The 26,296-nt window shown below is 39.9% G+C and overlaps 1 protein-coding gene across 4 annotated transcripts in view; it reads right to left on the bottom strand.

Annotated features, from left to right (window-relative positions):
- POU6F2 (POU class 6 homeobox 2) overlaps positions 1–26,296 on the bottom strand; it is a 318,413-nt gene that overhangs the window by 867 nt on the left and 291,250 nt on the right. For all 4 annotated transcript variants that reach the window (XM_049816960.1, XM_049816963.1, XM_049816961.1 and 1 more), the window contains exons 7-9: positions 24,647–24,853; positions 12,340–12,508; positions 3,213–3,381 (exon numbers count right to left, since the gene is read on the bottom strand). In XM_049816960.1, the coding sequence (XP_049672917.1) occupies positions 3,213–3,381; positions 12,340–12,508; positions 24,647–24,853 (545 nt within the window). The remainder of the gene's footprint in view (positions 1–3,212; positions 3,382–12,339; positions 12,509–24,646; positions 24,854–26,296) is intronic.

The raw sequence follows: 26,296 nt of genomic DNA, 5'->3' as shown, positions 1-26,296 counted from the left end.
GAGATAATTTACAATGGATTATGAAAACTATCAGAGAGGTATATCTATAAATATATATATAGCTAGATATTTAAGCTAACACAAAACGAGCACTACAACAAAATTCTAAGTACACTAAATAATACAGGTTATGAGTCACGTTTTCGTATTTCTGACAATCTTCAAAACCCTTAAGGCTATGTCTAATTACAGGAAATGACATCAAAGGCAATTGCTTTTTATCGTCTTGTCTTTGTGATTAATCCTTTTGTTTCCCCTCCCATCCCATGTTGTCCAAACACCACAGCTTTAATAATACAAGCCAATGGCAGTCACTAGCCTCTGAATATCAGGTTTCTTTTCCTTTCATTTTTCAGCAATTTTCACTGTTTGCAAGTTAACGCTATATCCCTTTTCTGGGTCGGAAAAAGATTCCCATAGCTACGGTGGTGTTCAGCTGAAACAGCTGGACACTTTGCAATTATCTTGACTGCCCCCACAATGTGCAAAGAAAGACTCATGTTTTCCAGATGAAACCCAGCATAATAGTCTACTAATATGCTGTGGCACCAAGCTGGGTTTATTGTGGGATTTCTGCAAACTGTACCAGAATGATATCATTTCCTGTAAATGAGGTCTTCTATGTATCATTTTGCCATCAAAATTCTTTCGCCAAACCAGATTTTACAAGTATTATAAAACATCTGGAAAAGCAGCCACACAAAGCTTTAATCCCTTCAAAAACAAGCAGAAGAGCTGCATTCACATTTCAAGTCTTATAAGTACTTGTTTCTTTCATTTACCGAGTTCATCCTCTCTTGCTACACATTAAAAAAAGTCTTAACCCAAGTCCTCTGATGCCACCCATTCATTTTTCCCCACTTCGGCTATGTCCACCGCGCATATTGTGGTATTTAACGTTGTGGAAAGGCAACAATTAAGTGCGCAGCGCTGCTGCACTCCCCAGCCCACCCGGTGCTGAAGCACCGCCGCCGCCACTAATCACGATGTGCTCTGGAGATGAGACTGACCGAATCAACGCTTTTGTGCGAAGCAACTCGGTGACTGGAGTTGGCAATTTTTAGTGTCTTTATTTAGCACGTGGCAGCTGCAGAAAATATTCCAGCAAGAAACAAAGCATTTATCACAAACAAAGAAATAATTTCAGATAATAACGCTCCAAAGAATTTGTAACTGGTGCCTGGCATCCTAGTGTGGTATTGACTGCAAGGTGTCCTTCCTTGCTGTCCAGTGATATTTCAGGCTGAAGTGTATGTTTTAGAACGCATTGTCTTAGGGTAAGAAAATGCTGTTATTTGCACACAGAACATATCAGCAAGGTGCTATATTGCTGATATGACCTGCACAAGCCACCAGGAGACTCTACTTCTGTCTCTGAGTTGGTCGTTCAACTTGCTTAACTTACTGCACTTCCATTACCCTGGAGTTTGTGCTGAAACTCCTTTGTTACCATGAAAAGAAAAGTTAAACCTACTATTTCTGAGGAACAGCATACTGCCACTGAAGCAGCTTGTCTTGGTGCTTAACAAGAAGTGCACAGTCATAGCAGGTTACTACACCCCAAAGTTATATCCCTCCAGGGCGGTCAAAGGAAATAAAAACCCCTATAACTTTGCAAGTATTTGGGACCAGCTTCTGCACCCAGTTCTCATGTTCTGAGCAATTTGCCCCTCTAAGGAGCCCTCTGTAAAAAGTCTCCACATTCTGGGCTTTTGTTAGCCATGCCTGTGCTCCAGCTTCATCTTTATTGGGGTTTCATGATAATTGGCTAGTGGGGAACCCTTGCTCAGTAAAATTCAACCATCCCCAGTTGTTTTCTCAGGTGTGAGGTAGATGGAGGAAAGAAGACAGCAAACTAGACAAAAGCAAAGGAAACTGCAATTTATCACTTTAAAGTATACCATGTTAAACAGCAACTTAAGACTACAACAAATTGGCAATTGCTAAAAACTCCACCTGTTTTAGGCATTCTTTACCAATTGACCAGGGAAGAAAAAAAATAATAAAATTAATCCTTAGCAACAGGGAGCAATAGTATTCATAGCATTGGCATTGCTTGTTAGTGTTGATACTGCAGTACATGTTGTTTGGTATAACGATATACAAGTCTTGAAACAAATTTCCCAGCAGTAGTATCCTTGTATAGACTGAATAAAGGTTATTTTCTACAGGGAGGTATCTTATAAGAAAAAACAGTAGGGGAGACCATAGAAGTGAGAGGATCCTATGGAGCTTTTTGTATTTAACAACAATCAATGGGTTTTATGGAAAATCATTGAGCAAAATGTGAGCTGCAAGCTCACTACCCCATACTGATGTTATTTATAACCTTAGTCTTAAACTGCAGGAAAAGTACACTTCCGTTCTATGGGGAATACATTAAAAGTATAAAGAGCAGATAAAAAGACAGAGCATTTCATGGATCACCAAGAACAAAATCCACTTAAATGAGCTTAGAGTTGGTTTCTTGGCTTTCACTGATGGAGAAGGACTATAAGGCATTGCCCAAGAGGAAAAAGCTGTTACCTAAGTGTGTTTGTTACCTCATGCATAAACATGGGATTACTGTAACACACATACATGCATATACAGTGTTTGCTTCTAACTACTTTCACTCTGTCAAGACTGTATTATCATTTCTTATGATTAGGGCAGATTTCTGCTTCTGCTTTGCATACATGGGTTGTCTGTTTTTTTTAGGAAACATTTGGGTGATAAAAGATGAATAGCTGCTGGTTTGCAAGACAGCAGGAAGGATAATTTTTTCCCTTCTGTGTTGCCTAGGTAAATCATCATTAACATCCTATATGTGAAGTGCTAACCACAGTAATACAGGTTTTAACTTAGCAGGGATGCAGCCATGAAATATTTGTTCAGTAACCCTATCTGTAGAAAATGGCACAGTATGAAGAGGGTCAGCTGGTGCTTATCCAGCATCAGCAGGGTCTCCAGCTCATCTACTGAATTAAGTCTCAATGCCAGGAACATTGTTGCTCGCTTGTTTAAAAAAGGAGGAGGAAAAAAAAAAGACTAAAGTTATTTTAGGGGTAGACAATAAAAACATTTTATCTGCCAGATACCAACATTATCTGCTAATTTAAGTCCCAGATTAAATAATACATCCTAAAGACATGAGACTCAAACACAGGCATGCTCCTCACAATAGGCTGAATAATTATTAAGAACAGAGAGTTTATGATGTGACTTGTTACCTGCAGATGGCAGACTGGCTATAGGCTGGGCCTTCGGTGGCGCTTAGGGCTTGGCCAACTTGAGTCTGTGTCAGGCCAAGGGACAGGCGCCGGATTTTAAAAGCTTTGGCAAATTCTCGGATTTCTTCCAGATTCACCCCATCCACCTCTCCAGTGGCTGTTTGAGGATCTGTTGAAATATTTTTGTAATCAGGTCAGTTCTTTGCATCACATATGAGTGGGCTAGGCTTACACCAGCTTTCATTGTCAAGACATTCATGTTAATTTTTTTTTTAATACTTAGCCCTTTCTCTTCTTCCCCAAACAGGAACAGGCTTGCCTTGGCAGGTGTGTAACGAAGCATATTCAGATTGCTAAAATGCTAACTAGGTTGCAGTGTTTCCAGGTGCTGGTGAAAGATTTTCAAAGGCATACTTTGTTGCTGAACTCCTGAAAATGGCCAACTCATCTCCGAGTGAGGTGGTGCCTGGGCTCCCCACCACCATTTGTGCCTTGCAAAATCTTTCCCAGGCTGACAAGTCATGTTCCCTATTTCCCCTTCTTACCACATACAGAAGGAAGGCTGGTGTTAATATATTTCTTTGCAGTCTGTGGGGAGGGCTAACTATATGCACAAACTGGTTGGGTTTTTAATTTGAAATCAAGACTTTCTGCTTTATCTAAAATTAATGATAAATAACGAGATTCACAAAACTTCCTTTCCTTTTCCACAATACCCAACCCAAACTCCCAGCTAAACATCCAAAATAATGCAGCAAACGAACAAGCCCAAAGAAAACACTGCCTTTAAAAACTCCTTAATTTAAAAATAATCTTTTAAGGTATGCCCTTCTGAGAAGCAGACTTTCAAGCTTTTCATTCTGCCTCCCATCAGGTTGATAATCATGGAGCAGCAACATCAGCCATTAGGTTTTGGATGGTAATGCTGCACAATTTTTTACTTTTACATTAGCTCCTCAGAAGATAATGCTTATGATGCTGTGAGAATAAATCTGTCCTTTCTCTCCATAGCAGTTTACTGACACAGAAGCCTTTGTCCCTGAAAGGGCACATAATAAAGCATGTCTGCCACAGGAAAGCTCCTTTGGTGCTGGATAACTCGGTCAATTTAGGACTTATCAAGGGAAATGACACAACAGCTGGAGAATGGAACTTTTTTCCCCCCCAAGCTACTGATCCCTGGCTAAATGAAAGCGTTTGCCAAGTCGGAGACAGCATGGGACTAGGATGGTGGAAGATTTCAAAGCGTTGTGCAATCCTGCGTGTAGTGAAGCCATTCTCCCAGTGAGGCATCTCTATTGTTCTTCACCTCATTCCTCAGACTTCCTAGGTGAAAAGTTTGCAGCACAATAACCCATCAATTTCTGTAAATGCGAGCAGTTGTCCAAGGATGGTACTAGACTACATTACTATTCTGAACCCTAAATGAGAGTGGCTCCTGCTAGTACTGCTGTAGCTAAAGGCTTGTCAGCATTAAAGTAACAAAGCTTTTATTTTCAGGGGTTTATAAACCCAATGTAAAATTCCCTTATGATGGAAATGTCCTATAAAAAATCTTTTAGTCCAATAATAGACAGAGGGAAGAGTTTTTTCTGCTATATAAATGTAGCCTATATTGATTCATAGCTTGAGTGTAAGAAGCACACATAGCAATAGTATTTTAAAAATACTCATGTATGCAACCAGAGACCACACGAACTATGCATAGAGAGAAAGATGCACATAGGCTGAACCTTGTTTTGACAATGCTCCACACTCAGAATCATCTCTCCTGTTGTCAGTGCTGTGCTTGAGCTCACCTGTGCACACATGCATGCACTCATTCAGTATAAAGCTAGGGTGCATATTATTTGCTTTTAAGTAGTCGGTGCTATGACAGGGGCCACTCACATTTGTAAAGTAATTGCCTTTAGAGGTGTGAAGTTTTCCTACTTACCCCAAACACAGTCTATCTACCATACCAGTTCTGATTTTCAGAGACACAGAATGGAGCTGGATGCTTACCTGCCCTTTGGGTCTCTGAAGAGCAACTGATAAATGTACAAAATATCATAAATGATAATGGCCTCAAAGATTCCCTTGAGTAAAATGCACTAAGATGGTGACCTTCCTCACCTCTTTCCTTCCTTCACTTTAAGGCCTCTGACTAAGGCTATTAGGGATGTGACAAAAGACAATTCAGGTGTTCCCAAAGAACTTTCAGTAGCAAACGCTATGGCAACTGACACCTGTAAATCTTCCCCACTCCTGTTAGGAGTAAAAAGGGAGGTAAGAAAGCTAAGGGGCTATTTGCTTGCACATGATTATAGAGAAATTCTGCCAAGTTCTGCTGGATCCTTCTGGTATGGCACTGTTGCAACAGTGAATATCATGGAAGGTCCTTTCCTGCTTGGGGGGCTTGGATGAGGGAACAATTAGGCTGAGCTCTCCTTGAGATGAGAAAAAAGCCTGTGATGCACTTCAGGAATATGGGAATGGATGGTAATATATAGCAGAGTATCTGTTGAGAACGAAGATTTATTCTTACATAGGGTCTTCAGGAGGAGGAAAGTACTAACAGAGGTGGACCAAAACACTGAAGCCTTGTATCCCTGAACTCTAGGGAAAATAGCATGTGTATCAAATCAGAACCACTTCTACTTAAGGTGTGATTCAAAGCCCTTTGAAATGCGTAGAAGTAGTCCCTCAATTTCTGTCAGCTCCATAAAATTCAAATAGTACTATGAAGACCACTCTATTGACATCATCATATAACAGCACTGGTCTGTTTTACTCTATTGCCTTTAAAATGCCATCAATACATAATCTTGGACTCTGTGGACTAATACATAGGCATACATAAACATATACAAACAGATAATAGACTTTGTTTTAATAAGTTCTGAGCTCTCTGAACAGTTAAGTATATAGTGCACTTCATGTTTTAGGAAGTGTGGCGTATTGAAGACTGTAGATAAACTGTTGCTTTTTAAATGAAGTGGACATCCTAGTGAAGGCAGCACAATGCCAACAGGAAAATAAAGAATACCACTCTCATTGAGTGGTTGGGATCTACAGTAACAGCCCTTCAAGACTCCCAGTGTACATTATGGCTTGATAAAAAAAATGGCTGTTGTGTCTATGAAACTACTGGGTGCTAGAGAAAGGTGAGACAGGTGTCTGGGACTATTTTAGGGGACATGTATACATATTCCCTAACAAAAAGGAAGCCAGCTAAAATTCCCCAAGATGTCCTGGTGGGTGGTAAAGATGGACGAGCAGAGTGGAAGGAATAAAATACAGGTTCTCCTGCATCGAAACCGCTTTTTTTCCTACTGAAGGGAATACTATTGCCACTTTTGAATTCTTGTAAAAATCCCATATGAGTTTGTTGGTGAGTCCAAATATGCTATGATTTTAATAGTTAGGGGAAAGAGTTGCTACAGACAACTCAGTGCACCCCGAAGGAGAAAGCAAATTTCTGTTACACAGAGTTCTACCATGGGAGGGATTACAGGGGATGATTTCCCCAGTTAGACAGGAGGAGAAATAGCTGGCACAGGAAGTCCAATGGAAAGTAAATTGGATAAGAAATGCAGGACAAAACATTGTTAATGGAAAATAGACTGGAGCTCAGGGGAAAGAAAGAATAATAATTTGTTTGTGGGAGGCATTTTAATTTTATGGTAACAGATGACAGTAAAATGAATCTGGAAGTAAGAAAGAAACTTCATGGAGACACAAGTCTCAGAGCATGAGGGGAAGCCAGTGATTTCCACAAAGAGAACATATGGTGAAAACGTTAAAGAAATGAGCAGAGGGATGCATCTGAGAAGAGGAAAATGAAATGGAAAAAAAGGAGGAATAATGATGTGGAATTGATGAAGAGAAAACAAAGAAGACAAAAGAGAATAGAGAGAGGATGAGACGATATGAAGAAATCATACAGAAGGGACAGGAAGAGTAGAGATGAATCTTGCAGTCCTTGCTTAGGCAGAGCTTCTTTTTAAATGTCCTTTCTTTGGAAACATCCATAATTTTTTGTCTTTAAAATAACTAGCACTTGTTGCTGGTGAGGGATGAAGGGATGAGGACGAGATAAAAGGAGAAGCTATAAAGAACACAACATTTCGGGGGGGAGGTGGGGGAGAGGACAGGAAATAAAAATAAAGGGAAATTTAAAAAAAAAAAGGGAAGAAAAAGCACCTTTTTAAAATTAGGAAACATGTTAAAGAAAAAATGTATAATCATAAAGAAAATACGACTAGAATGAAAAGTAAAAGGAATAAAAACAAGTAACATGGAACATTAAAGTTATTTTATTCTTATTCTGATTCTAGGTTCTGATCCCTTTCTCATAATACTGTAGTAATTTCACTGATGTGAAGTGCCCTCTTGTAAAGAGACTTACTTTCTTTACAGTAAGTATGCAGAACCTTGCCCCAAATAATTATTTACTGAGGTTATGTTGCTCTTAGCAATTTGATTAACAGAATAAGGTAGCTGAATATGCCTAGTTTTACATGAACTTTACTATATTTAGCAACAGTTTCGGGAATATGGTAAATCTCTACCAAGGTACTTGACTCTAGGGCGTCTCCTGGAGGACTGGACTGCAGCTTTGGAATGAATAAGGAAAAGGAAACAACTATATTCCTGCCTCAGGAGGGGTAAAGCAATCAAAGAGATGTTCAGGAGGCCACAAATGGGATGACTTTCTATTTATTTCCCTGTGTGCAGTCACAGTTGTATGCAAATGGGGTTTTAGTTACATGAAACAATTTTCAAATTAGTGAAGATCAATTAAGACTATTTGTCTAAAAAGATGGTATTATCAATGACAATGAAAAGCTGTAAAGGATCCTTTTCATGTTTCCATTTTCACGTTTCATTACACAGATGGTTTGATCTTTCCCTACTGAACTGACCATATTTTCTTTTCTTGTAGGCTTTTTCCACATTACTAGAAACCAGCAGGTAGCTCTCTTGTGCCCTGGAACAATGTCACCTATGTTCCAGCTCAACCAGGCTTATGTGTGCAGCGTTAGCTCCAGTTTGTGGTTGGCTACATGCTCTCAAGAATATGCTGGACAGCCATTAAGGATCATCGAGATGACTGTTTTACATCTGTCTGTGTGATAACGCTATGTAAATGGCAGAAATGAGTTGATCTGCCCCTCACATTACTCAGTCTGTTGGTCTTGAATAGCTAGGGACTGGATGAAGCTGGAAACGTAAATTTAAAACAATTCCAGAACTTCTTAGTCATGTGTAATTGTCATGCTTTTTTACAGGAGATCCCTATCAATAGCCCCTTCCTTTGGAATGCTCTTATGATTGGGGTCCCAGTGAATTAATTCCCAAGAACACCACCTTCCTCGTTCTGATTGTATGAAAAGTATTTTCTTTACTCTCAGTTCCCCACTTGATTTAATGGGCCTTTCTTTTTTTTTTTTTTGAGCAAGGGTGAAGCACCCCAACTATCTTCTCTGGGCCATTCATTATCTCAGGAAGGGTATTGACTATGGCTAAGTTTGCCTGGCATTTGCCATTATAATTCAAATTTCAGGTCAACTGCTTCTGAGAATGAGGCTGATAAAACATGTTGTTCTGCCCAGGTTTAAAAAAATGTAATAACCTCTTTTCTTTATGAAGTTTCAATTTCCCTACAACTTGAAGCATGGCCTTGATAGGTGTCAGGGAGATAGTTTTATGTCAGTAATGGGCTTCTTGCCATCCCAAGTAAACATCTGACTCCCATGAGTCCAAGCAGGTGAGCCTCCAAAGCTCATACTTACTCAGCAGAGATTTGCTAGACCTCTGCATGGAGTTTTTGTTAGGATTTTCTCTGTACTGAGGGTGCTTGAGCCTAAGGCTGAAGTAGACAGAAAAGAACCCCCCTTCCTGTGGTTGTGGCTCTGGCCTGTTTTGGGCCAGGACAGCAGTAAAAACAGAGAGACTGACTTGCCTCTCTTCTTGGTGATCATTTTCCACAATCCTCTGATGGCTTCTAGGGAGGTTGAGAGTGGCATCTGCATGATTTGGATGCAGAGCAGGCAAAAATTAATCTTGAGTCTCAAGAAAAAGAAATGATCGAAGGGGAAGAAACCCTGAAGACTACTAAGGAGCAGGCATTTGAGTTTGGAGTGGAGGGAGAGAGGGCCTGTGCAGAGAGTAGTAATCACTGTGGTAGAGGAAAGAAAACAGGGAAAAAGAGGTGGCACTCGTGGTAAAACAAGGTAGAGGAGGACAGAAACTACCTAATAAAAAGGCTGGTAAAAGGGACACAGATGTGGTCTGGGGACAGAGACTGACTGGGAGCTGGAGGGGAACCAAAATGGGAAGAAGACTTGAGGAATGATGGACTGCGGGGAAAGGACTGCAGGGAGAAGGTAAGAGGAACAAAAGCATGGAGGCGAAGGGAGTGCAGATCGTGTGGCGAACAGCATGAGGAAGCAGTGGACTGAAACAAGACAAGTGGTGGAAGGAGTCAAGCCTGAAAGGAACAAATAGAAAGTCTTATGTTCATTAGAGTACCTCCTCCTCCTCTTCCCCAGACTGATATTCCTGTGCCTCATACTCCTCTGCTCTCAGCCAAATCCATGAGCACAGCATGTGTCTTACTCCTTTTAGAGCAGGACCAACAAGATGATAACACAGCCTATCAGCTTTTCCATCCATTCAACTGACAGAAGATCTCATATTTCCAACTATGAATATAAGCATTATCTCACCATATGACTGACTTACATTACTATTCTGCTTTTGTAACAACCTTGAAATTTATCCAAGCAAAAAATGAAGCTAGAAGAACATCCTTAGTTGCACAAATAATCACTCAGAAGCTACAAAATGCTGGAGTTATAGGAGCCCACAACGCAGCGTGGCACAGTCTTTGAGCCCTGGATTACCAGTTCTTTTTCCCCAGACCCCTGCTTTGTCCAGTGCACAGGACAAATTGTGCTTCATTACGGATGAACTGATTGATGTATTACCACCTTACTTGTTCAGTGTGTGGCCCCAGACCTCTATTAAAGCTCTTCACCAAAGATATTTCCTCTTGAGCTCTTCTGTTTTTTAAATCTTAATTTATTTTCTTGTGTCTCTACAAGATGAGGGTCTTCCCCTTCTCGTTCACAGAGAAGTGGACAGATATTAAGGGACAAAGCATTTTGGGGTACCCAGTCTAGGTCAAGTAGGAGATGATTTTTTAGACTGTGTCTTTAAATGGTTCTTTATACAGCTCCACAGTGAAAGTGCACTTAAAATTGTAACTGTGAGTACCAGGTTCTTCTGTAAATTAAAGTCCAGAGTCTCAAGCTGGATATTGAGGCAGCACTTGTGAAAAATCTGTTTTAAGTGACTTGCCTGCCATTGCACTGGAATTAATGGCAGACAGACAGCTTCAGGTCCTCAGCCCTCTACTGCCTGAAGCAACTCCATCCTTCACCCTTCTACAGCTCCCTACCTCAAATGTTATGCAAACTGGGGAACAGTTTAGTTTATCAGGTAGGGAACAAACCCTGGGACAACAGCCCACCTGTTGCATTAGTAATTCTGATGCATCCCTAGAACAATTCCATTGGAAATACACTAAAAGAAGGATGAGAAAAAAAATCATGATTACGTGATTTTAATCACAAGGTATATCATTATCATAAAACACATGTTCTAGGAGGACTTGCATAGAGTTGAACAGCCAACTATTTTTCTAGCACCTCCTAACTTTTGATGGAGTTATCCTGTAAACTTAAAAGGGCTTCTTCCATGTTGCTTTTATCATGTAGTGCACTTATCCACATGGGGAAATTGACTGGAATAACTATTGTGGGGTAGAGTACCCCTCAATAGTTATTCTAGAATATTTTTTTAATAAGAATGTCCACAAGGGAGGCTATTCTGGACTAGCCATTGAAAAGTAACTTATTCTGCACTAGCTATTTTAGTCAATTTTCCCACATAGACAAGGGGTAACTCTATGTATTTTTAACATGAAGCCTCTTATTTGCCTCCTTCCTACAAGCTTGTCTACATGAGAAAATTTACTGACTGAGCAATAGCAGTATATTTATATCACTATAATTATATCTGTATCTATATATTTTATGTACTTACAGCTACCAATGCAGGTATTTTTATTCCAGAATAAAAGTATTCACACTGGGAGTTATACCAGCATAATTTTACCACTATAGCTCTGCTAGTAATTTCCCCATGTAAACAATCTCTGAAATAATCTAACCAAGATTTTTTCACATCTTCCCTTGCATGACAGTTTCTCCAAGCCCTTCATAAGCTTGTATCAGTCATATATTTTACATTTCCAATACAGCGTGAGCTATAGTGTTTGTTTAGTTGAAATATGTACATGGAGTATCTTTGAACAAGGTCATCCAATACACTCAGATTTTTGCAGATGTGCAAAAACTGTTAATGCTTCTTATGTACACTTTTAGCCTGTTGTTTTTGCTATGTACAGACCAAAGTTAATGCTGATAAGGTAATAGCAAAAACTCTGAACTATGTGGTCTGGAAGAAAGGGCTGTTCAGGAGGTGAGCTGTTATAATCCTAGCACTGAAACTCAGTTATTTCACAGCAGCATGCTTCTCTCTCCTCTCCCACATTACAGTTCATTCGTGTTTAAATTCTGTGAGCTTTTCCTGGCAAGAAAGGTCTCTTGCTCTAGATTTGTGTAGTGCTAGGGTTTGCAAAATGGTTTGCTACTAACTGAGCAAACAAACAGTAATGAACAAGCAGCCTAACCAGAAGTAGGAGGATCTATCTGTCCACCAAATTCTGAGCAATATAATTAATTATATTCACTGATTCAAAAAACTTCTCATTTCCAAAGAACATAAACTACATTTCACTTATAAGAATTGCCCTCATAAGTCAATTAACAGCTGCTAACATTTTTCTGACTATTTTTAGCATTGATTACAATTTCTCAAGGCATGTTTACCTTAAGCCCCATCCATGACAGCACTTAGCAGTTCTCACTGGTAAGAGTCACTCTACTTAGCAATATACAATCTACCATATGGGGAAAAAAAAAAAAAAAAAAGGAGGGAAAGCAGATCAGGAAACTCAGCAGTGAGGAGGACAAACAGAGGGGAAAATTAAGGAGAGCCAGGGAGCAATACTTACTGCTGACTAACTGGCCAACACTCAAAGCTGAAGAGGAGGAGGATGAGGAGGAAGAAGAGGAAGCCTGACGCACTGGGCTTTGAGACATAGATGCTTGACTGTGAGCCAAATGCAGGAGATTGGATTGTGAGGCTGCTTGTCCCACTTGCGTCTGGGAGGGCTGATGGAGCTATATGTTAAAATGTAAAAATAGGTATTTAGAAAATGAAGCAGTAACAGGAAACTTTCAATGCACCACCTCACCCATCTACTTCTGGGGAACAAATCCCATAGGAGCATTAAATACTATGGACTTGGTTCAGGTGACAGAGTGTTACAGCAGGAGCAATCTGAGTTCTTTTGAATTCTGACTTTCCATTTTTTCTCAGTTTAACCAGATACTTAATCTAATGAGAAGCTAAATACTTGTTTGAAATGGGTGATGAGAGACCTATGACATTCACAGCAGCATTCTGATTTAATAAATACATGTCCTTACCTGTTTTCTGACTCATTAAGTCAGACTTTTATTCCCTACGTGGATTCTCATATAAATCAGCATTGTTTCAGAGAGGTCCTTTCATACTGCAGGACCAGGGCCAAGAAGAGTGGGAATGGAGAAAAGAAGATAAACTGGGGAAAATCCCTTTCCCACAGAAAGGAATAATTTTTTTTATGACTTTAGATCTAGCAAACAAACCAAAATGTTGAAATCTTATTTCTCAATTGATAAATTGTCCTTGCCTAAAACACGCAGCGAAACTTCTGAGCCCCATTCACATCAGGACTGTGTCAAGTAAGACATGCCTAAAATGTCTACCGAGTATGGTAGATGCGAATGATACACTATGATACATGAATCTGGCTTTGCAAATTTTTTTACAAATTTTATAACCGCGTAGTTTTCCGTTGTTCACTAGAGGAAAGGAAAGAACCATTAATCCCTTCTGCCTACAATAAGCTTTCATGTGGGACTGAAAACTAGGGACATTCTCTGGTACTGATTTTTACATAAAACTCCCAGCAAATTCAAAGGGCAGTCTCTCTACAGAATGAAGGTACACAATGGACTTTATGCTTCCGAGCTAGTTTCTAGTAGTCCAGTACAGCTCTTTCAGAGCCTAGTAATACAGTAATACAGTCCTGATACACTCAGGTGACTGCTACTTATACCTTTATTTTATGTTGATTCTTGATATTGATCAAAAAAGATTGCAAAAATGTACTAAAAGGCTTTGCTTTTAAGTGACAGCTGTTATCTGCATTCTCAGAAAGGGGGAAGATAAAGGCCTATTTGGCCTTGCTTGAAGTCAGTAATTTAAACCTATTTCTTGAATTCTAAGGAGTATGAGTTTTTCTCTTTTGATATTTAGCTGAACAAATAACTTCAGAAAAGGAGCTGGATTCATTAGTAATACTCAAATTATATACAATATGCTCCCAGAACACATGGAAATGACTGATGCAAAGTAGACAACAAATTGTATGGCATGGTAGATAAAGGTATCTGATCACATTCAAGATGACACTTTTTTGTGGAATACATATCAACAATTTTAATGACATTATTCCTGTTACGGGTCTGTTTAAGGATGGAGAAAATTACAACTCCTTTTCCTACCTCCCACATGGAATGATATAACACAAAAGCAAGAAACTTTGAGTTACCCTCTAATAGTAATGAAAATTATTTATCTGACCAGTATTAGACTATGCTGACTTCCCTAGGGATCAAGAAACAAAACCATTTTATTATCTCAAGAAGGTTTTTTGGATCAAGAACGTTTTAAAAAGAAACCTGGCACTTAGACAAAGGGATAATAGTTGAGAAGCTGACTGAAAGGCTTCCAGATTTCAGACCCATGCAAGCACCAGGCATCTTTAAAAAATTTTCACTAAGGGCAGGATTTTATCTACAGAGAGCTCCCAGCCCAGAACATCTACTTTTACAATATCTTCTCCTAGGGAAGCAGTCCACTAGGAGGGCTGGCCTCCTCTGAATGCCGCAGAAATGGACTGCCCATCCATTATGCCCAAATCACTCCAGACTGCAACTTTCAGAAACAGGCATGCATTTGGGCTCTGGGTCTGTTGTCTGAGGGAATCTCTGGCAAAACTAAAGATTTCAGCCTAGGTGCGGCAAGAAACATACTGTATTTAGATGAGTTAGATGCTTGCACACTATCTGGAACAATCTTAAAGATGTTAGTGCTTATCTGTGAGGATGGAGGAGCAAATGTAGTAGCTATCTTTAAAAAGAAGATCTGCAAAATTATAGTCCAGTCAACTAAACTTCAACCCGTGGAAAAGTACTGAAGAAAATAATAAAACAATTTGTAAGCACCCGCAAGAAAACAAGGTAGCAACAAACAACATGGATTGTTAGGAACAAACTGTGTCAAACCAATCTGATCTCCCTCTAAGACAGGGTAATTGGCCTTGCGGACAGGGAAAAAGCAGTAGGTGGTTTGACTTTACAAGTCTCTCGACACTCCTCCGTGTGACATTCTTTATAACCTAGGGAAACATAGTTTAGATGAAATTGCTGCAGAATGAATGCAAAAGTAGTCAGAAAAAACCCCTGAGGGGATAGATATCTATCTGTGGAAATGGAAGTGTGCGTATATGGTGCTTCACAGAAGTCTGTCCTCGTTTTGCACTACTCAGTATTTCCTTAACAACATGGATGATGGAGAAGAGAACATGCTTACTAAATTTACATGCCGATGACATGCTGGGAGGGACTTTTGGTAGGCGGTAAGACAGGATTAGGGTTCAAAATTATTCTGTCAGTTTGAACATGCCACCAGCCGTCCTGGCATGTTGCAGAAGTGAAGAGAAGGCAACTCCTATACCAAGCTGCATGAGAGGGAGTGACGTCTGCACTGGAAAGACCTCTGCAGGGGGGCACCATCTCCACAGCTAGACACCACACGTCAGAAAAAATGTGGACAACTAGAGGAGAATAATTAGAGTGGCTGAAGGCCTGGGAGTTACCAGAGGCTTATGAAGACACCTGGAATGAACTGGTCACATTTAATCTCAAGAAGGGAAGACTAAGTGGGATACAATGCCTGCCTCAAATGTAGGTAGAGCTAAGGAGAAGAGGAGAGAATGAGCCTGTTTTACATTTTATAGTGGAGAGAATGAGGCACAACAACCTGGAATATTCAAATGAGATGCTGGGAAAAGCTGTCTAACGTGGCAGTGAAGCACTGGCATAAATTGCTGGGGGAACCTGTGGAGTTCCTGTAAGAGTGCTTAGAAGCAAGTTAGACAAATACTGGAATAGCTAATCCACCTGAGAACAAGAGAGTGGACTGGATGATCTCTTGAACCCTGACCTTCCAGCCTTAATTTTTTATGATTCTATGCTATTTCCTATCAGTATTTCTCAGGGAGAAACACATGATCATGTAAGACAGAGATGGAAAATCCAACATTTTCCAGCCATGCTACACATACAGTTCCCAAACTGTTCAACTCCTGAGCATGTACACAATAAATGTGAAGCTTCCAGGAAGCACCAGAAAGAGAGGGCATTCTGCATTCTCCAGTTGTGCACGCAAAGTGTGCACACAGCCACTAGCACATGCACAGTATGCTGGCTAAGTTTAGGAAATGTTTGATTCTCTGCACGTGTATTGCATAATTAATTTGCAAATGTATTTTTTAAATAACTGGGATACCCAGAAGCTTGTAGGTTTTCTTGTCAGACATCCAGAAATCTTTGGACAAATGTAAGAAATTCTCAGAATTTAGCTGGGCAAAAAGGGATATGGCTAGTGAAGTCTGGATGCACAGTGACCTTAGGTGTAATAACAATATATAAGGGATATTTACCAATTGATGGTTTTTAACTCACTGCTTGTGAGAGAAAACGGAGCAATGGGGTTGAAGAGGCTGAAGAGTCACCTTAAGGCCTGACCAGGGACTCAGGGAAGATTCCATCTTTAACTCCCTACATAATTTCCAGCACCCCCCCTGTTTTACAGACATGATGGTTAAGCTGTAAATGTCCTGCTTAAAGAACAATGATAGTTATCTATGTCATGAAATTGCATTAAAATACTCTCTCTCTTTTCATCCACTATAATTTCCACTCCAGAAATAGCCTTAAGGAGAGGTGACGATTAGATTATGAATTAGATTCTAGATGACAGAATCAATTCGAACTTGCAATAGCTGACTTTTCCCAATTTTGGACACGTACGTATGATATGAATTATATTTATGACTGTTGTGCATTTTCCATCCAAAGACAGAAGGAGGCACAGAAATTACAGAAGCAGTTGCTGTAAGTGCCATTCTGTGTAGGTGGATATAGCAGACATGCTGAGAATGATGACTGTATGCAACACTGATCAGTATCTGGCAGGAATACATGTATGCACACTACAGCTAGAGGAATAAGATGAATATGAGAAGCATAAAGGGCAGCATAATACTTTATAAGAATAAACTGAAAAATGCAAAGGGCCCGCGTGCTGGTTCTGGCTGGGATAGAGTCAATTTTCTTCGTAGTAGCTGGTATGGGACACTGTTGATAACACAGGGATGTCTTTGTTACTGCTGAGCGGTGCTTACACAGCGTCAAGGCCTTTTCTGCTCCTCACCCCACCCCACCAGCGAGCAGGCTGAGGGGGCACAAAGAGTTGTGGGGACACAGCTGGGACAGCTGACCCCAACTGACCAAAGGGGTGTTCCAGACCATCTGACATCATGCCCAGCAATAAAAAAGTCGGGGAAGAAGAAGGAAGGGGGGGGACGTTCGGGGTGATGGTGTTTGTCTTCCCAAGTAACCGTCATGTGTGATGGAGCCCTGCTTTCCTGGAGATGGCTGAACACCTGCCTGACGATGGGAAGTGGGGAATGAACTCCTTGTTTTGCTTTGCTTGCATGCGCAGCTTTTGCTTTACCTATTAAACTGTCTTTATCTCAACCCACGAGTTTTCTCGCTTTTACTCTTCCGATTCTCTCCCTCATCCCACCAGGGGGGAGTGAGCAAGTGGCTGCGTGATGCTTAGTTGCTGGCTGGCATTAAACCACGACAGCCTAATTCTTATTTCTTTTACATCAGTTTTACATGCAGCTGTCAACCATGAAGGTAGTATTGATTGGTAATTGCAGAAGCAAAGAATGAATTAGGTCTCTAAGACTAAACTTTGTTCTTAAACTATGTATGTAGGATATTCTTACACCTGGGATAGCTGACCGGAGTCCTGTATTAAGGTCATCTTATGAGATCAGGGATGTTGCTCCCAGCATCCAGAAAGTTACATGATAGTGACAGAGTAACAAGGTATTTTGCATAAGATAAGGAAAGAGAAAGAAACTAAGTGGGAATAAAGAACAAGCTTTTGAGAGAATACTGCCTTGTATCACAACAGAACTGCTACTGGTTTTATAGACAGTCTGGACAAACAGCAAGGACAAAATATGGCCCTAATGGAAGGGAAAAGAACGTAATGGGTTTAAATTGCAGTAAGGGAGGCTAGGGTCAGGCATCACAAAGACCTTTCTAATGCTAAGGAGAGCGACCTAGGTTGCCTAGGGATGTCGGGGAATCTCCATCACTGAAGGTTTTTAAGAACAGGTTAGACAAACATCTGTCAAGAATGATATAGGGACAGTTGATCCTGCCTAGGGGGAGGGGAAGGACTGCATGAACACTTCAGGTCCTTTCCAGTCCTATTTTTCTATGATTCAGTGAAAAGGAAATCTGAGAGATGAGGAAACACAACAAATTAGAGAAGACAGAGGTGAAAAAGACAAGTATAAAAAAAGGCAGAAGAGATGAAACTAAGAGGAGTGGTACAAAGAGCAAGAAATACATTTTAAACAATCCACTTTATGATACAAATAAAGATTTTCCATTTTTTCTGATGTCAGCTAGTTCTTCCTGGGAAATATGGACATTAGCTCTAGTAAAGACTAAAGTCCATGGAAGGTGCTGAAAAATAAATACCTTGATATAAAAAGACATTCCCAAACACTTTGAAATGCCCCAATAATGCCTTGCAGAAGTAGTAGTTTAAGTGTTTCATGCTTCCATTTTTCCTGTAAATGGAGTTCTCTGCTCCATGTACATTTCCTAAAATGTGCCATACATTTGTTTTTGAGAAAGAGCGGTGGTGTGTTGTGGCCACTGCATGATTTGACAGCACCTTGGCAGAGGAAGTCTGTCTTCAAACCTACTGATACTGCATAAGCAGGCATGGGATTCAAAAATGTTTTCTTAAATCTCCTAGCAAATGGAGATAATAAGTTATTATGCATATCCACACGCTTCATCCCAAATCACTTTCACAGTCAACTCTGCCGGAATGTTTCCCAAATGCTGTACCCATCACCCTAATTTAGCTTACTCAACTAAATTCAAGTAAGTGAATATATGAATCTGAATATGAAAGATATTTGATACTTAATAATTATCTTCTCACTCAGTATAGTATAATATAGTATAGTATATATAGTATAAAGGGCCTTTATACAGACTGACAGAATAGGTACATTTGGAAACTAGCACAAAAAAGCTCTTCGGGTTCACAGAGGCTGTGCACATACTCAGCTCAAAATGAAGACCACAGCAAAGAAATGCTCGTGTGCTGTGGACGTAACTGGGGGTAGGACTTTGACAGCATCTGCTGAAGTTCTTTCAAAGCCTTTCTGTGGGATCAGAACTACGTTCAAAGTATACACTGTAAGTGAAGGTCTCTTCACTCACTAAATGAAGTTGAGGACACAGCCAGGCTTCTGTAGAAGATATAATTTTATATGCAAATCAGGTGCATCAGTCACCTTTCTGCCCCCTATCGGGAATGATATAATGTCAAAATTACATTTAACAGACTTAAATATGTAGGTAAAAGCCTAATTCAAAAGTAACAATAATGTTCCTACAGTGAACAGTACTTTACTCTCTATATGCCTCAGTTCCTCAGAATGACACAGGTAGCGTAGTGGTATCTTCCTATTCCCAGTGGTGTGGTGCAGTTATATTGACTTTTTTGAGGTATCCGATACCTACAAGTGCAGATGTCACCAAGAAAACTGGTCAGGAAGAGATGTAAGTTCCAAGTCAAGTGTTTATGCTGTGGCATGGAAAATCTGATGTAGTCCCTTGTACTAGTAAATAATCTTGACTTTTGAAAATCTAGTAATTTTATCCATGGATGGAATGGAATTATGCAATGCTGATGGTAAAAGGAAAGAGAAAGAAGTGAGAAAAATTGTCACCTTCATCACTGAAAGTCATATAAAAAGCAAAATTAAAACAAAGCTGGATTGAGACAACACGGTTTAGTGGCTATATTCAAACACAGAGAAAGAAGAGTGTGTTTCTCATACAACAAGAAGGCATCAAAGCTATAAGAGCATTGCAGAGAAAAAATGATTGAGAGCTGGTTAGATTTTAATGGAAGAGCGTAACAAGGGATTGCATGGAGTTGTGATACTGAGATGGTAGGGTGTATGTGGTAAGTTGAGACTGCAGAAGGAAGATGTCTGGCATGAAATCTGGAAAGCAGAGGTACAAGAATGACCACAGACTCAGATGAGTACTACCTATGTCTTTTCAACAGTTAATCTGGAGCATGATAGCCAATGACAACGAAGATGGGGAACTGACTACGTTAGAAAATATTGCCTAGTACCTTGTTTTATTGTGTCAGTGTTGGCAGAAGCCCAAAGCTGGTAGTGCTATAAGAAACAATGAAATATGAAAAGTTCTGGCAGACAGTGTAGATAAAACAAGACTGAGGACAACTGGGACTACAGGCCTGATTTAATGAATCTAGTATGTAGGAGGAAAGAGCCAGACAACAGCAAGAAGGGAACCCTCTTTATGAGGTACACTGGAGAACAATAGAATGTGTAGAAGTTGCTTCCATGTGGGCAAGCAAATAGTTATGAAAACACCGATTATTTATTAGGAAAGATGTTTAAGGAATTCATAAACAAGAATGTGTTTTGAACCCCAGTGATCTCTGGCAGCTGGATTCTTCTTACCTAATTTCACTCATCTAAGAGTTAATTGTCTATCCTAAAATAGCTACCCTAGCCCCCTCTCATGTCAATGGAGACAACAGATACCTTAAGATACCTATTAGAGATTCAACCTCTGTAAAAATTATTCTATTTTGACAGCTTGAGTTGCCCATTGGACATGCGTACGTCTCCTTGTCTACATCTCTCTGTCTCTACAGGAAATCTAGTTAACTAACAGATACCTAACTGCTCTATGACTAAGTTTAGCAAGGTGAATCCCTTCCCAAATTTCGTAAGACTCCAATTCATGGTTCAAGTACTTCTGTCAGTTTGTTGGTGTTAACATATGTTGTTAAGGATATGAAAGAACACTTTAAACCAAGGTTTTCAAATCTGATAGCAAATAACAATGCTAACACATTGTTACAAAAACGTGTATTTAAACATACAACCTGAATTTTGACAAAATCCCTCCTGAGAGCATGGAGGAAGTGCGGAAGTTAAGGTTACAAGGTACTCTTCTATTATGAGATATAAACAGCTTAAAAAAGCAAGAAACATAAAATTAGGGAATAAATCATCCTTTTACAAGAAAGGAGACTGCAAGTAGAGATCAAAGGATTTATACCAATTTTTTGAATGGTTTTAGCAGGCAGCAGTAAAAGACGGGGAACAATGGTGAAGTTGAATCAGCAGGAGGAACACGTGAATTTCTTAAGTTAGTACAGAATACCATGAACAACTTACGGATCCTGTTTACAACATGCTGAGGAAGCATTATGACAGATGAAATACAGAGTAGATAGGTGCAAAGAGACTCACATTAAAAGGAACCATTTTAGCGACTCACATGGTAACAATCAGGGAAGCAAAGATGTATCATGGTGGATACAGCTGCTTATTGAAAACCTGCTCAATGAGCAGAGATAGTTAGAAAAAAGCAGGATGTTAGACTGTATTGAGATAAAGACAGAAAATGATGCTGAAAATATTATAATGTTATTATGTAAAACAGTAATGCATCCTCACTGTTATCATGGCATTCAGTTCTGATCACAAAATCTTGAAGAGATTAGTGTGGAAATGGAAATGGTTGGGAGATGGGCAGTAAATATTATTAAAGGCAAGGAAAAACTTGTTTATGAACAGAGATGAAAAGGATGCAGACTACAACAGGAGAGCAAACAGCTGCCTGCTTTAGAAAGCCATTGCAATTTCTAGAGGAATTCTCAGTGTGTGCATAGATGATGCTGCTTGGATTAGTAGAATCTTGGAAAACAGTGAAAACACTGAAGCTTTAACTACTCTGTGTAATTTAAAGAGGAACAATCCCTACTGTGGGTAGTTTAAAGAACATAAATCAGAAACAGTTATTTATTCTTAAAAACAAGAGGAATAGGATTACAATGGAATTGCTTGTGTACATTAAAAAGCAACCTATTTACAACACAGAAAAAGCAGCACTGCTTTACACTACAGGTAAGTAATCTATGAACTCATTTCCATGAGAAGACATTGAGGTTTTAGTCTGTCAAGTTTGAAAAGGTTGTATGAATAAATAACACATGTAGTCTACCTAAGTAAAGCTGACTAAAAACAGTATCTGAGGCATTTAAGTCTTCAGGCAAAAAGTAAGCACTAGGACACATTACTTAGCAACTGAAACAGGCTACAGGAGTTCAATTATTGTGACTCAGCTAACAAGCAGCAGCTTACTATTATCACTTGCAATCACCTCTCTTTCTCCTGCAGTACTTAGTTTCCAAGGAAGTGACAAGTTGAGAGTTAAACTAGGATCATCTGCAACTGGAACATTTTACTACATTATTTATTTCCTCTTTTTTTTTTCTCTGTGACGTTCTCAAAACTTTTCTCAAACTTGTCTTGTACTCTTCTTTCCTGCTTCTGAAGCTTCTTTCATCAAGTTACAAGACACCAAATGCCATGTGACACCATTTGCAAAAATATTTTGAATTCCTGCTGAGCCCTCTGAATTTGAACACTCAGTTCTTCTGAAAACAAGGTTTTAAACTTATGACTAAATATGCTATCATTAGCCAAACACCACGGTTTGGCTAAGTCTTTACCCAGGCAATAAGATAAATTCAGGATCTCCTTCTACTTTGTGCTATTCTATTTACTTTTCAAATTATAGTGCAGTTTTTATAGAACTAGCTCAATTGGTTTTGGCTGTCCATCAGCATTCTTCCTATGAGGAATCTGGCTCTCATACCTCTTTTCTGCTCCCACTGAAATCAATGGCAAAATTTCCTCTTACTTCCTTCAGTAAAAGCAGAGGAACCAGTAGAGGGAGCACAAATACATAGAAATAATTTTCTGTGATTCCTATAAAAATGATAAGGTGTACTATTTTTTCATGTATTTCATTGCACTACTTTTTTTCTGCCCCCGATCCAAAATACTGCCGTGATCGGGCTCCAAAAGGTGTAGGTAAGGAGGCTCTGCGTTATTTGGCGGCCCTTCCTGCAACCCCTGGGACCTCAGGACTCTGTGAGAGTCACAGGTTAGACCCCGCAAAACCGATCTGGGCAAAATAATGTTTTCTACCTACACAGCACGGCTGGGCATACCAGCATAATATGGGGCCCATCTATGGCTATCGGACACAACCAGAGCTCTGCTGAGCAACAGTCTCTGCCAGCTGGTAGTGGCGCAGGAGCACACAGGTTGGGTGAACCAGTATAATACAGCACGATAGGGCTAAACAATGACTTTCTAACTCGAACCCCTGTTCATTCAGCAAGCTGCAGCCTTCAGCAGCAGTTTGTCCCTTTGTGTGAGTCCAGTGCCACTAGCTGTGCCGATAAAGGTCACACCTCCGTCCCCTCACTGCCCACTGATACTACACGTTGCCTGGATGCGGTTGCTTTGCTGCAGGACTCGGAAGGTATGTTGCTCTGTGGGCGAGAAGGTCTCAGGGAATAATACAGGACCTCTGTCCTCCTCTTTGCTTCTAAATTTCATGAGTTTCAAACGGGATCTCAGGATTGCTATGCTTTTTGAGAACTTCCCCCATAAAGGAGAGAAAGATCTAATCTCTTCAGGGGACTGACTAAAAAGAAACACCCCACCCCACACACCCCCAGGTAACCACATGTAAACTGCTGAGTTTCTTATTCCATTGTCAGGCTTTCCCGTGCTGGGGAACACTGAGCCTGCCTTTCCATCCAATCTGCTTTGAAACCACATCCATGCAACAATTGCAAAAGCACTTGCCAGTAGCGTAAGTCTGCTCCCATTAAAGAAAATAGAGTTAGATAAATGACAAGTGCTTTGGAAAATGCCTCTGTTAGATACCACAGAGGACAGGATGGAGAAAAGAGTATGTAACCACTCGAATGTGAAACATTTTCAAAACAAACAAAAAATTCGCCTTAGAGATCCATTTGCTCTCTACTTCTAAATTAAAAAAAAAAAAATAATAAAAAAAAAAATCAGTTTTGAGTTCAGTGGGGCCTGGGATTCTCAGAAACATACAAAAGGCTGCTACCTGTGACTGGAGGCGTAGGCAGGACTGGCAAACAAGCACTACCAGCAATAGGAATGCTAAGCTGAACATTTAAGTGAGTGACACTTTTCTAAGTACCTTTTTGGTAATCGTATTTGATGTCTTTTCCATCCTCAATTTCCTCTCTTTCAGAGAAAAAAGGTGGCACTACAATTCTTTGCTCTCCAGATGTAGACAAAACTAATGAATTTGACTTTAGAGTACTAGAAAAAGAATTACAGAAATCTTTTTGGACCTCAGTGAAGTTGCTGCACCCATCCTGAAGCCTGTGAACTACCTGATGCCTTACACTGAATAGTAATTTCCCTAAAAATACTTTCTGTATTGTGCAAATACAGATTACAAATATATGCAAACATGCACAATCAAATCTGGCTTTTCCAGTGAAGAAGACTAATAAGTTTTTATATTTTTCTTTGTTTTGTCTGCACGTTCCAAAACATTTCAAACCCCGGTCCACTAGATGACCGCTAACCAAGGAACAGAACTTTATAGGCCAGATAGGCCTCTCCTGTCTCATATTCCTACTGTGCTTTTACTGCAGAAAATTTCTCAGCTGGTCCTATATTGACCTTTAAAAGAAAAATAAAACCAAAACTGGATAACCCCTGAATGTATAAATAAATTATATGACATTATATAATAACTACATATATAGTATACACTAATATACTACGTATGATAGAACTCATCTTTTGTTATTAAAAATGATAGAGAAGTCAGAGTTTTTAGAAAGGCCATGAGAGAGTCCAAGAGGAGTAAATTTTTGCGCATCTCTTTTGATAATCATTTAGGCTACAGACACTTTACCTGCTGGCCTGGCTTGAGTGGTGATAGTGTTATTCCCTGGGTATTGATCACTGGGAGTATCTGGTTGCCAATGACGGTAGCAATGATCTGACCCTGGGCGTTGGTCAACAACTGTGGAGTTATTGGCTGCACCTGAAGTCCCTGAGCTCCACCTGCCGCCTGGCTGGAGGGGACTGGATTAGGCATCAATGGGATTGTTCCAATAATCTGGAAAAACGACACAGAAAGGGAAAATGCACGCTTGCCACACATAATTGTTTTATGCATGTTAAACTTAGGTAAAATAAGCACAGAGAGACAGAAATGACAGGCTGAGGGTGAGAAACAACGGCTCCTTTACCGGTGTGATGAGGACTTTCAAACTCATTTGTCACGTCACAGATCACCTGTATGTTTTACCACCGCCCACTGTCATCCCCAACAAATCTGTTGTGGCTGACAGTGTATGAAACAAATGCTGGACCATGCTCTGGCCCCTGGATGATGCTTTATTCCCACCTCTTGTTTGAACACAGAGTGAAATAGATGCAAATATCAGTCTGTCTCGCTTTCTACAACTCATTCATACAATGTTATTAACTGTGAACTGAGGGGCTTATGTAATTTTCCTTGATTTACTGATACCTAGTACTCTAGATGACCACCTATTACTCCCATGCGATCTCAGGGAGGAACAGAGAGATACTGGTGCCTTTCGGGACATGGCTTATTAAGATATGTTCATAAAAATGCAGCTGCTTTTGGATAACAATCAAGTAGTATGACACAACAGGAGGGCTGGTGCTAGATAAAACATTTTAGCTAACATTTCTGGGGCAAGTACTTGGAGAAAGAGACACTTGTGACATCTCAGACTTGAGAATACAGTGATTTCTTAAAATATGAATGTGCCTGTAAAACTAATATTAGGATGAGATGTCAAACAGATGCTGTAAGAAAGCTCATCAGTCAATAAGCTGCTAGGCTGAAGAAAGTTACACTGATGGAAGACTCTTTTTACAAGTATTAGAGCATCTGAAACAATCTGATGAAACCTGGGAATAAAAACAAACATTTTTTTTTTCCCAAAAAACTACAAATGAAGCTAGAGTCATAGGATTGTTGCAACAGGAAAAATTAAAAAAAAAAAAAAAAAAAAAAGCAAAACACATTTCTATTCCCTTCATCACATCTCCTCTCACTTTATCATAGCCCCCCAGAAAACACCCATCCCACTGTAAGGCTTCCAGCCTTCCCTCTCCAAAAGCCTCGCTTTCCTCCTCTTTATCCTCAACATCCACCACACTGCACGTCCCTTTTGTTCCCCACTAGTATGATCCCAGTTGCCCTGTGTCCCTTATCACATACATTGTCTAGTGTCGAAATACTTGGTTGCTGAGAAATAGAGTGATTATGGCTCAGTTCTCCCATTCTTTCCTCAGTGGGGCTAGTAACAGTGTAGCTTTCCTCAGTCTATCTGCTGATTCTCATTACATTTAGGAGCTTAATCATATTTTAGAGCTCTGTATTTCTGATAATTTTTTTTTAAATTGGTCAGCTGTTTCAAAGCCATTAGGTAAGTATGGAGAGATGGATGGATGGAAAGAGGGACAAAAGGATAGACAGCACTAGTCATAAGACTAGTTTCCTCATGAAAACAGGCTAAAGTGT

The sequence above is a fragment of the Accipiter gentilis genome, chromosome 14 (genome assembly GCF_929443795.1).
Source record: "Accipiter gentilis chromosome 14, bAccGen1.1, whole genome shotgun sequence".
Classification (NCBI taxonomy): Eukaryota; Metazoa; Chordata; class Aves; order Accipitriformes; family Accipitridae; genus Astur; species Astur gentilis.
The sequence above is the reverse complement of the archived record's forward strand: the minus strand, read 5'-3'. Positions and strand labels throughout refer to the sequence as shown.